At 47.6% G+C, this 14,850-nt stretch overlaps 2 protein-coding genes across 4 annotated transcripts in view; both read left to right on the top strand.

Moving 5' to 3' along the window:
• Positions 1–2,390: 2,390 nt before the first annotated feature.
• The window catches only part of ARFGAP3 (ADP ribosylation factor GTPase activating protein 3), a 58,373-nt gene continuing 45,913 nt past the window's right edge, over positions 2,391–14,850 (top strand). Inside the window, exons 1-2 of one of the 3 annotated variants that reach the window (XM_058431420.1) lie at positions 2,391–2,567; positions 12,376–12,494. In XM_058431420.1, coding sequence (XP_058287403.1) covers positions 2,499–2,567; positions 12,376–12,494 — 188 coding nt within the window. In that variant the 5' untranslated portion in view covers positions 2,391–2,498. The remainder of the gene's footprint in view (positions 2,568–12,375; positions 12,495–14,850) is intronic. The other 2 variants (XM_058431419.1, XM_032139547.2) reach the window with 2 other exon arrangements.
• Positions 5,907–6,478, top strand: LOC116459235 (cytochrome c oxidase assembly factor 1 homolog). The gene is given in 2 exon segments (XM_032139550.3): positions 5,907–6,219; positions 6,222–6,478. Coding segments are annotated over 2 exon segments (387 nt in total). The 5' UTR covers positions 5,907–5,945; the 3' UTR covers positions 6,335–6,478.

The following is a 14,850-nucleotide window of genomic DNA, read 5'->3' as shown; positions in this document are numbered from 1 at the left end:
GAGTCTCGCTCTGTCGCCTAGGCTGGAGTGCAGTGGTGTGATCTCAGCTCACTGCAACCTCTGCCTCCAGGGTTCAAGCGATTCTCCTGCCTTAGCCTCCTGAGTAGTTGGGATTACAGGTGCCCACCACCACGCCTGGCTAATTTTTGTATTTTTAGTAGAGACGGGGTTTCACCATGTTGGTCAGGCTGGTCTCGAACTCCTGACCTTGTGATCCACCCACCTCAGCTTCCCAAAGTGCTGGGATTACAGGTGTGAGGCACTGCCCCCGGCCAGAAATATATATTTTTGTATTCAATTAGAGCCAGATACAGATAGATAGAACATTATATATTATAGTATTAGATGCTAAGTTCTATGAAGAACACTTAAGCAACCATAGTGTATAAATGGTACCTCCTACCCCTTCCTCCCCTATGCGTGTAGATACTGTCTATAATTTACTGCTTTTTTTCCTTCTCCTCAATCTCTATGGTGGAGAATGGGCTAGACTGCCCTACTCTGATAATATGACTTAGTAAGATTTCAGCTCCAAGTAGTGAATGGGACCATCATTCCCATTCCCATTCCCATCAGGAAGGATAGGACTGCTGCTCATAAACATGCCAGGTATTCTGCATAAGGCCAAACTAGTACCCGATGGACACAAAGCACAGATGTTATACTTCGACACAATACAGGAAGAACTTTTAAACCATCAGAGCTGCCTGCAAAAGTAATGTACTTTTCTGGAAAGTGATCAATTTCCCTTTCTTGGAAAAGTTGCAGCTTTGGGTTTATAAGTTACATTGTTTGCAAGCTCCCAGCTGCCCCCGAGGGTATGGAAGCAGATAGGTGGAGTGTACATTTCCTGACTTCTAACAGTAGAAAGGCTCCACCAAAGGCTCTTCAGGATATCCCTAGGAAGCTGCTCGCCTGTGCTACTCAGCAGTGATGCTTTAATTTCTTTGTACAGATGAATAAACCATGGTTTATTTTATTTTACTTTTTGAGACAGGGTCTTGCTCTGTCGCCCATGCTGGAGTGCAGAGGTGCGATCTTGGCTCACTGCAGCTTCGACCTCCTGGGCTAAAGTGATCCTCCCACCTCAGCCTCCCGAGTAGCTAGGACTACAGGCCCATGCCAGCATGCCCAGCTAATTTTTGCATTTTTTGTAGAGACGGGGTTTCACCATATTATCCAGTCTGGTCTTGAACTCCTGAGCTCAAGTGATCCTCCTGCCTCAGCCTCCCAAAGTGCTGGGGATCACAGGCATGAGCCACTGAGACTGCAAATAAACCATGCTTTAGAGAAGGTAAGTGTCTTGACCAAGGCCACAGAGCTAGGAAGCAGCTGGCTGAACTGGGATTGAGGCCAAGGTTAGTGCCTTTGATGCCAAAACATGCTATCCTTCCTCACCATCACTCAACCTCTTTCCAGTGGCTCCACACCCATTGTGGTGACAGAAGCACCTTCTGCTGAGTGTAAACTCCTCTGGCTGGAATTGTTTCCCGGAGGGTAGGGTGCAGCCCCAAGGGCTGGGGTTAAAGTCAAGCTTCTCATCTGGACTCATCAGTTGTGACTGAGCACTTCTGCCTCAACCCACACTGCCATCTCTCCATGAACGTGACACAAAAACCCTTGGTTTCAGAAAGCCAGTTTCCGGGCAAAGAAAGCTTTCCACCCAGGGCCTGGCGTGAGCTGAGGGCAAGAATAAAAAAAGAGTTGGGCGCGGCGGCTCACGTCTGTAATCTCAGCAATTTGGAAGGCCGAGGTGGGTGGATCACCTGAAGTTAGGAGCTCGAGACCAGCCTAGGCAACATGGTGAAACCCTCGTCTCTACTAAAAATACAAAAATTAGCCAGGCGTGGTGGTGTGCGCTTGTAATCCCATCTACTCGGGAGGCTGAGGTAGGGGAATCGCTTGAACCAGGGAGGTTGCAGGGCGCCGCAATCGCGCCATTACACTCCAGCCTGGGGGACAGAGCGAGGCTCCGTCTCAAGAAAAAAAAAAAAAAAAAAAAAAAAAAGCTAAGGTCCGGCGTCGAGGCGCGGGCCCTCCGTGCGTCTCGTGCTGAAGGAGGGCGCGTGGGCCCCTTCCCCTGCCTCTGACGTTTCCTTGGAAGCAGCCCGTTAGACGAAATGGCGATCGACCAGGCGAAAGGTTGGTGGATCCTATGGCAGTGCGCGTGGCAGCCAGCCACACCCGGGACCGGCTTCGCCCACCGCTAGGGGCGTGGAGCCGCGCCGCAAATGGCGCGCGAGCCTTCTGCGCACGCGCGTGCAGTGTCCGGGGTCCGGCCAGCGGCGCGGCTGAAGCGAGGGCGGGGAGGGAAAGCGAGAGGCGCCTGCGCTCCGGCGGTGGGCGGGCCCGGACGTGGGCGGGGGCTTGGGGCGGAGCCTGACCGTCACGCGCAGCCCCGCCCCCGCAGCCTCGTCGCTCCTGCTGAGGCGGTAACCGCTCTTCGTCGGCTGTTACCGGTTTGGCTGGGCCAGCTGCGCCGCGGCTCACAGCTGACGATGGGGGATCCCAGCAAGCAGGACATCTTGACCATCTTCAAGCGCCTCCGCTCGGTGCCCACTAACAAGGTAGCGGCCGCGGGCGAGTGCGGGCCTGCCTAGCATCCCTGCGGGAACCGGCGGGAGGCCCCTGCGGGCGCCAGTGGCCGTGGCGTGGGAGGCGGGGCCGGCGCGGCCTGTGACACGTCGCACTGTGGGGCCGCGGCAGCCTGGCCGGGACGGGGCGGGCGGGGCCGGGCAGCTGGGAGGCCCAGGCGGGACGCCGGAGCGCGGGGGTCCTCACGCGGGCCGGGGAGCGTTCCCGGGGGGCGGTGGCGCGGGCACACGCCCCCAGCGAGCTCTTGGGGCGGGGGGCGAGCATCGGGGGCTCTGAGCGGGGGCGGGGGCGGGGGCATCCTCGGGGGCGCTGCGAGGAGGGAACTCCCGGCTCGGAAACCCCGGCTGATGGCCCCGGAAGCGGGGAAAGCGCGGCTCCCCCAGCGCCACCCTGGAGCTCGACCCCGCCTGTTGGAGCCGGCTTGGCTCCTCGGGCCTTGCGGTGCCTGCCTCAGTTTCTCTTCTGATAAAGTTTGCCGAGTAGTCTCCGCTCTGGCTTCCAGCTTTTGTCGCTTTGGCCAAGGAGGCTCACCACAGCCTCCTCCCTCCCCTCGGCTCTCTTTGGAGATAGAGGTTTCCTTTTTTTTTTTGTCTCCAGAGGCTGTTCTCTCCCTGGAACTTTTACAGCTTTGCGCAGCTGGCTGGAGGTGTTGGGGTGACGCAGGGGGCTAAGGTGACACGCCGGGTCGGAGAGGGACCTGGAGAGTGCAAAGGGCTGTCGCGTCAGCGTGAACTCTCCCCGCCCCTCCTGTGACACGAGTTTTGTCTGGTCCCCACTGTCACTTCCCGAAGGGAACAGCTGTTACTGAGCATGGTCATGAACCTCGACATGCTGGCATAGAAAGTTCCCAAGTGTTACAAAATAGGTGTTTCTGTTGGTTTTAAGTCTTGATGGTACAGGGGAGCCCATATGTTTTCCAGCCTAGGTGAGAAAGGAAACAGTTTATTGGAGGTGATGTCTGATGGATGTGGGAAAGTTAAGAGGCTCCAGGAATTCCCCGGTGCCCATTTCTTTACTGTTTTCTTGATTTTCACATTTTTATTTATTTATTTTTTTAGAGACAGGGTCTCACCCCGTCATCCAGGCTGAAGTGTAGTGCCTTGATCCTAGCTCACTACAGCCTTGACCTACCCAGCCCAAGCCATCCTTCCTTCCCAGCCTCCTGATGAGGCTGACACCACAGGGCTGCACCACCATGCCCAGCTAATTGTTATTATTAATTAATTTATTTATTTATTTTTGTAGAGACAGGGTCTTGCTATGTTGCCCAGGCTGGTCTCAAATTCCTGGGCTCAAGCAGTCCTCCTGCCTCCTCCTGCCTCCTCCTGCCTTGGCCTCCCAGAGTGCTAGGATTACAGGCATGAGTCACCATGCTGGCCTTAATGTTCTTTCTGTTTTTTTTTTTTTTTTTAACGTTTTAATTTTAATTTTTTTGAGACAGAGCCTTGCTCTGTCTCCCAGGCTGGAGTGCAGTGGTGCGACCCCAGCTCACTGCAACCTCTGCCTCCTGGGTTCGAGCAATTCTGCCTCAGCCTGCTGAGTCGCCAGGATTACAGGCATCCACCACTACACTCAGGTAATTTTTATGTTTTTAGTAGAGACGAGGTTTCACCATGTCAGCCAGTCTGGTCTCAAACTCCTGGCCTCAAGTGATCCACCCGCCTCGGCCTCCTAAAGTGCTGGGATTACAGGCGTGAGCCACTGCGCCCAGCCTTGATTTTTAAATTTAGATTGATGTGTTTATAAAGAGTGGGTCCTGTATAACTAGTCAAGATTAGAATCTGCAGTTAGCAATGTGTAAACTACATTTTTTTGTCACCTTTATCTCAGAAACATCAACATGTATTCTCTTTGATTTAATTCAAAGATAATTTTAAATAAGAAATCAATGTCTTTATATCAAGAGGCTTTTGAGAGACAGGCTTCTATTGTCCAGACTGCTACTTTCTAGGTATGTCACCCTTGGACAGGTTACTTGACCACTTTGTCCCTTTTTTCCTCGTCTGAAAATGGGGCATGAAATGGACCTGACTCAGAGGGTTATTGTGAAGATTAAATGGAATAATCCAAGAAAAACACTTAGAATAGGAACTGCATATAATAGTCTTCAATAAATGGCAGCTGTTTTTATTATGAAGAACACACCTGTGAAAAATTTTATATTCTGTAATAAGATTAATAAAAGCAATGAACAAAAATGTTTTCTGGTAATGTTTCACAGTAATGTGCTATATTTCTTGGTTGAGACCTTTTATTTGATCATTGGTTTGAAACCCTTACCTAAACAAAGATAATAGCATTTTAAAATTGGGGTCATAAAAGAGAGCTCTAAGCTCTCTTGAGAGAGGGAAGGTAAGGGTGAGGAAAGGTAATCAAAAACAAGTCAGCTTACTTTTAGAACATGGTATCCAATTTCTTCCTCTCATGTATGATGGTTTACTCTGGATCGAAGGTCATGAGGGTCAATTCTCTTTTTTCTTTTTCTTTTTCTTTTTTTTTTTTTTTTTTCGAGACGGTCTAGCTCTGTTGTCCAGTCTGGAGTGCAGTGGTGCGATCTTGGCACACTGCAACCTTCTCCCAGGTTCAAGCAATTCTCTTGCATCAGCCTCCTGAGTAGCTGGGTCTGCAGGCATGTGCCATCACGCATGGCTAATTTTCGTATTTTTAGTAGTAATGGAGTTTCACCATATTGGCCAGGCTGGTCTCAAACTCCTGACCTAAAGAGATCCGCCTGTCTCAGCCTCCCAAAGTGCTGTGATTACAGGCGTGAGCCACCGCACCTGGCCAAGGGTGAATTTTCTTGTTTGTGAAATCCTTCTTTGTTGCTATACCATTCCTTCCTTTTGTATAGATCGGGTTATTCATTCAACAAGTATTCATTAAGCACCTATGGTGTGCTGGGCACTGTGTAAAGCATTAAAGGTATGTACACTGATGGTATGTTCCTGTCCTCAGGGAACTTATAATCTAGTGGACAGATGAAGGGCAGATGCAGGACAGCAGGTGGTATGTTTTCTGCTCTGAAGCACAGTGTGGTGGAGCGGGAAGAGTGGCTCTGGGAACAGACTGCATGGGATCCAGTCCCCATTGTGGACATTTCCACTAAGGAATTACTAAGAAGTGGCCACTTCTTATCTGTCACACTTAATTCAGTAATTCCTTAGTTTTCTTTAAAATGGAGATCAAGATTTACCACCACCATCCCACGCCCGGAAGGACTTCTCATGCTTTCTGCAGCATGGTGCTTCTGTCACTTAAAGAACAACTTGCCTTTGATGATTTTCAAGAGAGTTGTGCTGTGAGGTGGCAAAAGTATCCAGGAAGCAGGATGCCAGTGCCTGAAGGAAAAAATGGTCCTTTTCGGCAATGTGTTCGGTACTGGGGGCTTGGCCCTTGTGTATTATCTCATACAAAAGACGTTTTCCAGGGCTTTGTGTTACCAGTTGGCATTGCAGCAGGTGCATAGCCATCCCAAGGCACAGGGAGCTCTGGGCCCTCCTCTCAACATTCACTGTCTCAAACTCACCAACAAGCACAACTTTGTGGACATTGCTGATGCCAAGTTGAAGATTCCTAGCTCTGGATCCAAGTCAGAGGGCCATCTCCACGTCAGCTCATCCAGAAGTGCCCCTTTCAGAGGTGGCACCTTGATGAGGTCTTCCTAGAGCCCAAGGATGGCCAGCAGATTCCCGTGTTCAAGCTCAGTGGGGAGAATGGTGAAGAAGTGAAAAAGGAGTAGAGACGATCCAAAAGACCCAGCTTTCTTCTAGTCTGGCCTTCCCTTATCTCCACCATGTGCCCACCAGGGGTGATGGCCCATCTGAGTGACAGACACTCCCGTAAGCCAATTTTCCAGCCACCAGTGGAATGATTGTATGTGCTGGCATATGGTAATTTTGGTATAATTCTAACTTGAGCACAACGAATGCTATTGTCATTTTTAAAATGAATCAGAAAGAAACTCTTATTGTAAGATAATTTATGTGAAAGTTCTTTGTATAAGAAAGCACATGATAAAAGGAATCAGAATTAAGAAAACGTTCGTTGATTTAAAAAACAAATAAATAGGCCGGGCGTGGTGGCTCAAACCTGTAATCCCAGCACCTTGGGAGGCCGACGCGGGTGGATCACCTGAGGTCAGGAGTTCAAGACCAGCCTGGCCAACATGATGAAACCCCATCTCTACAAAAATACAAAAATTAGCTGGGCATGATGGCGAGTGCCTGTAATCTCAGCTGTTCGGGAGGCTGAGTCAGGAGAATTGCTTCAACCCAGGAAGCAGAGGTTGCAGTGAACCAAGATCATGCCACTGCACTCCAGCCTGGGCGACAGGGAGCGACTCCATCTCACATACACAAAAAAATAAAATTAAATTAAATAAATAAAAATAAATAAAATGGAGATCAAGACTAGCTACATAATTTGTGAAATGTACAAAATGAAAATGCAGGGTCCTTGTTTGAACAGTATTAAGAATTTCGGCCAGACACAGTGGCCCACGCCTGTAATCCTAGCACTTTGGGAGGCCGAGGTGGGTGGATCATCTGAGCTCAGGAGTTCGAGACCAGCCTGGGCAACATGGTGAAACCCCGTCTCTACTAAAAATACAAAAAATTAGCTGGGCGTGGTGGCGTGTGCCTGTAATCCCAACTACTCGGGAGGCTGAGACAGGAGAGTTGCTTGAACCCAGGAGGCGGAGGTTGCAGTGAACCAAGATCACGCCACTGCACTCAAGTATGGGCGACAGAGTGAGACCCTATCTAAAAAAAAAAAGAATTTCAAGATGAGGCTGGGCGCGGTGGCGCCTGTAATCCCAGCACTTTGGGAAGCTGAGGCAGATGAATAGCTTGAGCTCAGGAGTTTGACACCAGCCTGGGCAACATGGTGAAATCCCATCTCTACCAAAAAAATAAAATTAGGCATGCGTGGTGGCTCATGCCTGTGGTCCCAGCTGCTCGGGAGGCTGAGGTGGAAGGATTGCTTGAGCTCGGGAGGCAGAGGTTGAAATAAGTCGAGATCATATCATATACTCCAGCATGAGACCCTGTCTCAAAAAAAAAAAAAAAAATTTCAAGATGAGACAGCAGAGCGTTAAGTCAATCACACACTCTTTTATTCTAAGTGTGGGGCCCGCTGTGACTGCATAGATCACACACACGCCCAGGAAGCTGGCCCTGATGAGGATGATCATAGTACCTTCTACTAGTACCCTACTAATGAAAGAGTTGTTAGGAAGATGGAATTGGCTAAAGTGCCAACAATAGTGCCTGACTTAAACACTCAATATTAGCTGTTATTATTTGTATACTAATTATTCTCATCATTAAACAAAACAAATTGTCAGTCAAAAGCTATTTCTTATTCATCACCATAAGAACTGATGTTCTGCTTCAAAAGCCACATCTTGACTTTGGTTTGGGATTGCATATCAAATCAAAGCGCAGTCCCTGCTTCCAAAGCATAGCCTCCTGGTACAGCAGGAGGATCAAGGCAGCATTTATGGGAGCCACACCTGTATTTCTCACAACTTCTGGCCTCCACACGTCCCAGTCTCCACTTGTTAGCTCCTCTACTCCTATAAACTGCTCCACCATGTGCATTCACATTTAGTGAGCACCTGTGTTGTGCCAGGCATGGTGCCAAGCTCAGGTGAATAAGGTAGACATGGCCCCCCCTCATGGGGCTACATTTTAGCAATCCCTTAGCTTAGGTGATGGGTCAGGAGGATGTCAAAGCTGCCTCCCTCATTAGGAACCTCACTGCTCTGTTCTTGTAGCCAGTCTGGTGACCACCTCAGAAGTGATTCTCAAACTTGGCCTGCTCTGGGCTGTGTACCCAAACTCTCTGCCATCACCTCTACCAAAAACCCTTTGCATCCTGTCCTTGCTTACTAGGAAACAATCTTACAACTAATTGTCTTGCCCACTGGACTGCTAGACTGTGGGCTCCATGTGGGCAGACTTCCTGAACCATGCTGGTATGTCCACTTGGTATGTGCCAGGTACACTTGATAGTAAGTGCACAGCAACTGGTAGTTGAGTGACTAGGTGAGAAATTATAAACAGCCTGACAGGGAAGAACAGCACCTTTTGGCGGAGTCTGTCGTTTTGTTTGATGCCCCACAGAAGAGGGTTCCCCTAATGGCCATCACCACAGGGCATTTGAATTTGCATGTCTGTCTTCCCCACTTCTCAGTGAGCTTTTTAAAGACTAGCACCAATAAGGGTTCAGCTAGTGTTTGTGCTGCTACTTTTTCATACCTCATCACCTGTCACATGTCTGACATACAGCAGGTGATCAGTAAACACCGAAGCGAATCCCCGGCCTCTTTTTGTGTCAGTTGTCACTCCACCCCCATTATTCAGTGTGCGATCAGTGTGAGCGTATCGTGGTGAGGGGCTTTAGAAAACCCACTTGTGTTTCCTGTCTTGTATTACCCTCAAAAGACCAGAAGCCAGATCTTGCTTGATAATGATAGGTTGGACAACCTTCACATAAGTGGTTCTGCCTATAAAGTATATATATATATATATTTTTTTTTTTTAATAGCAGGGTCTCACTGTTGCTGAGGCTGGAGTGCAGTGGAGTGGTCTCCACTCATTGCATCCTCCACCTCCCAGGCTCAAGCAATCCTCTCACCTCAAACTCCTGAGTAGCTGGGACTACAGGCACGTTCCACCACGCCGGCTAATTTTTTTTATTTTTTGGTAGAGACATGTTGCCCAGGCATGGTCTCAAACATTTCGCTGTGTTGCCCAGGCTGGTCTCAAACTCCTGAGCTCGAGTGATCTACCTGCCTTGGCATCCCAAAGTGCTAGGATTACAGGTGTGACCCACTGCACCCAGCCTATTTATCTAATATGTATTTTTTTGCCTGCAAAAAGATTAAAAACAATTCTATTAGAGGAATTTTTTTTCCTATTTGGAGTTTAGTGAGTTATAAATACTACTTTCCACAACAAGCACTGTGTATTTTATGGGCCCAGCACACTTCCGATGCGTGACTCTGCTAGTTAGCACTGTGTATTTTAAAGTACTTTTATGCTCCCGTTGATGAAGAATGTTGGGCTTCAGTGTCAGTGTTGAAGGGGCTAGTAATAATTTTTGAGGTGGCAATACGTTTTTAAAGTTATTCTTTTGATTAACAAATATTTACTGAATGCTTACCATGGGTAAGCCTATTTTTCAGGCTGTGTGTGAGATTAAAAAGTACAACTGGCTGGGCATGGTGGCTCACGCCTGTAATCCCAGCACTTTGGGAGGCTGAGGCGGGTGGATCACAAGGTCAGAAGTTCGAGACCAGCCTGACCAACATGGTGAAACCCCTTCTCTACTAAAAATACAAAAATTAGCTTGGCGTGGTAGTGTGCACCTGTAATCCCAGCTACTCAGGATGCTGAGGCAGGAGAATTGCTTGAACCCAGGAGGCAGAGGTTGCAGTGAGCCGAGATTATGCCACTACATTCCAGCCTGGGTAACAGAGCAAGACTCTGTCTCAAGAAAACAAACAAACAAACAACAACAAAAAAAACCACAAAAAGTACACAACTATTCAGCAAACACTTATTGTGCATTTACCATGTGCACATTCTGTGCTAGTGGACAGGAAAGCAAGGTGACAGGAGCCAGGCGTGGTGGCTCTCACCTGTAATTCTAGCATTTTGGGAGGCTGAGAGGGCCCAAATTGCTTGAGCCCAGGAGTTCAGGACCAGCTTAGGCAACATAGCAAGACCCCCGTCTCTACAAAAGAAAAAAAAAATTATCTGGGCACGGTGGTGTACACTCGTCCTAACTGCTTAGGAGGCTGAGGGGGGGAGGATGGCTCGAGCTCAAGAGTTAGAGACTGCGGTGAGCTAGGACCGTGCCACTGCACTCCAGCCTAGGTGAGAGCCAGACCTTGTCTCTTTAAAAAAAAAAAAAAAAAAGCCATAAAGATTGGCAAAAGGGAACAATTTTACCCCTGTAAGAACTCTCAGTGCCTTCAGTGGGCAGGGGGGATAGTCCTCGGTTATGAACGTGCATCTAAGATTTCTCAAAGTGACCTGGACAGAGTGAGGCGGTGGAGGTAGAGAAGGGCGCAGCATTTCATAAAGGAATATCTCTCTGTGTTAGTTATCTATTGCTGTGTATCAGATCACCCCCAGCTTGGCATCGTAAAACAACAGATAGTTCTGAGAGTCAGGAATTTGGGGGTGACTTAGCTGGCTGCTTCTGACCCAGGGTCTTTCATGAGGCTGCAGTCAAGCTGTTGGCCAGGGCTGAGGTCATCTGGGAGCTTACTCACATGGTGGTTGGCAGCCCTCCTCTCCTCGCTGGCAGTTGGACTGAGGGCCTCAGTTCCTCAGCACTTCACCCTTTCCACAGGGTAACCTGAGTGTCCTCAAGACATGGCACCTGGCTTCCCCTAGAGCTAGTGATCCAAGGTGGGGAGGGAGAGAGGGGGAGAGAGAAAGAGAGTTGGGGAGAGAGGAAAAAGCCATAGTGTCATTTGTAACCCAGTCTCAAAAATGACTTGGTCATTTCTGCCATACACACACACAGACACACAGATCACCTTGGTAAAGTGAGGGTGGAGATTACACGGGATGCAAATACCAGGAGGTGGGTTTCCCTGGGGCCATCTTGGAGTCTGGCTGCCACAACCTCTTCCTCTGGCTGGGGAGAGAAGCAATATGCGCAACAGGCTGCCATCTGGTATAGCCACTGCCAGGAAGGATGGTAGGGCTGGAGTGGTTCCAGGCAGGGCTGCTTCCCTCACTAGCATTCCTTTACGTGACCGGTAGGATCCCTGCTGATGCTTCAAGGATAAGGCATGTTTGAGATGGTACACAAACCTAAATTCTCTTCACTATGTATAGTGTGCATTGTTAAAATATATACATGATAGCCCAGGCGCGGTGGCTCACGCCTGTAATCCTAGCACTTTGGGAGGCCAGGGCGGGTGGATCACGAGGTCAGGAGATCGAGACTATCCTGGCTAACACGGTGAAACCCCGTCTCTACTAAAAATACAAAAAAAATTAGCTGGGCGTGGTGGTGGGCGCCTGTAGTCCCAGCTATTCAGGAGGCTGAGGCAGGAGAATAGCATGAACCCGGGAGGCGGAGCTTGCAGTGAGCCGAAATCGTGCCGCTGCACTACAGCCTGGGCAACAGAGCGAGACTCCGTCTCAAAAATAAATAAATAAATAAATATATACATATATATATATATATGAAATAATCTGTAATATACTATATAAATCATATAGTAAATTGGGCACAGTGGCTCGTGCCTGTAATCCCAGCACTATGGGAGGCCGAGGCTGTCGGATCACCTGAGGTCAGGAGTTCGAGACCAGCCTGTCCAACATGGTAAAACCCCGTCTCTACTAAAAATACTAAATTAGTTGGGTATAGTGGTGTGAGCCAGTAGTCCCAGCTACTCCGGAGGCTGAGGCAGGAGAATCGAACCCGGAAAGCGGAGGTGACAGTGAGCCGAGATCGCACCATTGCACTCCAGCGTGGGTGATAGAGCAAGACTCTGTCTTAAAATAAAAAAATACATAATAATTAACTATACTAATTTATAATTAAAATAATTATATATAATATAATAATAAAAGAGCATGAAATTTGAGGCTTTTAAAAAAACCTAGGTGAGATATTTTCTCATAATATTACAATCCCAAAGTTTACATTATAAAGGTTAAACAGTTTTCAAGCTAAGTCATTTATTGTATCTTATAGGATAATTTATTTGGCTAACATAAATTAGTAACTGAATTTAACATTTTTTTTCAGGTGTGTTTTGATTGTGGTGCCAAAAATCCCAGCTGGGCAAGCATAACCTATGGAGTGTTCCTTTGCATTGATTGCTCAGGGTCCCACCGGTCACTTGGTGTTCACTTGAGTTTTATTCGGTAAGTGAATCTTCTCTCATTGGGGTGAGATTGATTACATTGTTACATGGGTATTTTTTTCCCTTTTTTCTTTTCTTTTTTTGAGACAGGGTCTTGCCTTGTCACCTGTCACCTTGGCTGCAGTAGTGCCATCATAGCTCACTGGGCTCAAGCGAACTCAGCCTCTACAAAAAATAAAAAATGTTGTGGTGTGATGATGTATAACTGTAGTCCTAGTTACTCAGGAGGCTGAAATGGGAGGATCACTTAAGCCCAGGAGTCAAGGCTGCAGGAACTATGATCTTGCCGCTGCATTCCAGCCTGGGCAACAGAGTAAGACCCTGTCTCTTAAAAAAAAAAAAAAAGAAATTTGATTTTCAGTGTTGCCATACAATATTAAAAGGTGAGGCCTTTAAGAAGTGATTGAGCCCTCATTGGTATGGATTAATGGGGTATCATGTGAGCGGCTTTATAGGAAGAGGAGGAGAGACCTGAGCTAGCACGCTCAGTGTTCTCACTAGGCGATGCCCTGTGCTGCCTCTGCACTCTACAGAGTCCAACCAGTAAGAAGGTTCTTACCAGATGTAGCCCCTTGACCTTGGACTTCTCAGCCTCCTTAACTGTAAGAAATCAACTTCTTTTCTTTATAAAGTACTCAGTTTCAGGAATTCTGTTACAAGGAATGAAAAACCGATTTATGACAATCATCTAATAATTCATCAGTACAAAGTACAGACTCATGGGAGAAGGGCAATCAGGTGCTGTGGGTCTGTCCTATGTCCACCAAAGTGGAGAGTTTATGTCAATGATGCGACATTCTCCTTGTATCAGGGCTTCACTTCCAGCGTAATCTTATAGCTCTGGCTTCCAAGGACACTAATATCACAAAGCCCGAGTGAATGATTTTTAGTGGCAATTTCAAATGTTTATAACATGAAGATCTTTTTTCTCCTTTTATCTGAAGACTTGGGCTGCAGTGGCCCCTCTGGTGAGTAAACCGTCTTCTACTTCTGATACTCTATGGCAATAGCCCATATGGGGCTTTTTGCATCAGAAAAAGACACCACCTTTGGACTGACAGTCTGATGGGATAACCCCATAGTCCAGTGGGAGGCAGGACTATTTGTGGAGTGAACTAAATTGAAATAATAAAAGAAATAATGGAAAGATCCCCAGGGCTTGGAAGCCAAGCAAGGCCTGCATGTCAGCTGCCACAGGCCCTTGCCAGGACAACTTCTGCAGGGCACCCTCAAACAGCCATGTCTTAGTCATTGCTGCCTCCCTCAGACAATTTCCAGAGATTTCCCTACTGCATCTTTTCTAGGGAAGGAACCAGCTAGGCTGCCCATTTGGAATTGTGGCAAGCAATCTTATATTATGACTTAAGGAATATTGAAATATTGATAGAACGTGATTATTAAAAAGGAGCATTTGTTTCTATAGGATAAAATCTATTATAATTCTTTGTCTTTTTTTTTTTTTTTTTTGAGATGGAGTTTCGCTCTTGTCACCCAAGCTGGAGTGCAATGGCTCAATCTCAGCTCACTGCAACCTCCACCTCCTGGGTTCAAGCGATTCTCCTGCCTCAGCCTCCTGAGTAGGTGGGATTACAAGCACACGCCATCACACCCAGCTAATTTTTGTATTTTTAGTAGAGATGGGCTTTCACCTTGTTGGCCAGGATGGTCTTGATCTCCTGACCTTGTGATCCACCCCCTTCGTCCTCCCAAAGTGTTGGGATTACAGGCGTGAGCCACTGTGCCTGGCCCTGCCTTCTGTTTTCTTCTAAGAGTTTTATAGTTTTAGGTCTTGCCTTTAAGTCTTTGATTCATTTTGAATTAATTTTTATTCATGACGTCAGGTAAGAGTTCAACTTCATTTTTTTGTATGCGGATACCTAGTTTTTCCATCACCCATTTGTTGAAAAGACTGTCTTTTCCCCATTGAATCAAACTTGGGTTTTTTTGTTGTTGTTTTGGGTTTGTTTGTTTTTTTTTTGAGGCGGAGTCTTGCTTTGTCACCCAGGCTGGGGTGCAGTGGCACGATCTTGGCTCACCTCAACCTCCGCCTCCCAGGTTCAAGTGATTCTCCTGCCCTCAGTCTCCTAAGTAGCTGGGATTACAGGCATGTGCCACCACGTCCAGCTAATTTTTGTATTTTTGGTAGAGACAGAGTTTCACCATGTTGGCCAGGTTGGTCTCGAACTCCTGACCTCAGGTGATCCACCCGCCTCAGCCTCCCAAAGTGCTGGGATTACCCCGGCTAAAGCTTGTTTTTAATGTACTTTGTTTTCCAGATTGATCATTACCAGTTAACTTATGGTAACCTACCCTGCCCAGAGCAGATGAAGACTAGACTCAAGGCAATACCTAGTTGC

The sequence above is a fragment of the Hylobates moloch genome, unplaced genomic scaffold (genome assembly GCF_009828535.3).
Source record: "Hylobates moloch isolate HMO894 unplaced genomic scaffold, HMol_V3 SCAFFOLD_19, whole genome shotgun sequence".
NCBI lineage: Eukaryota > Metazoa > Chordata > Mammalia > Primates > Hylobatidae > Hylobates > Hylobates moloch.
Note: the sequence above shows the minus strand (reverse complement) of the source record. Positions and strands in the feature narration are given on the sequence as shown.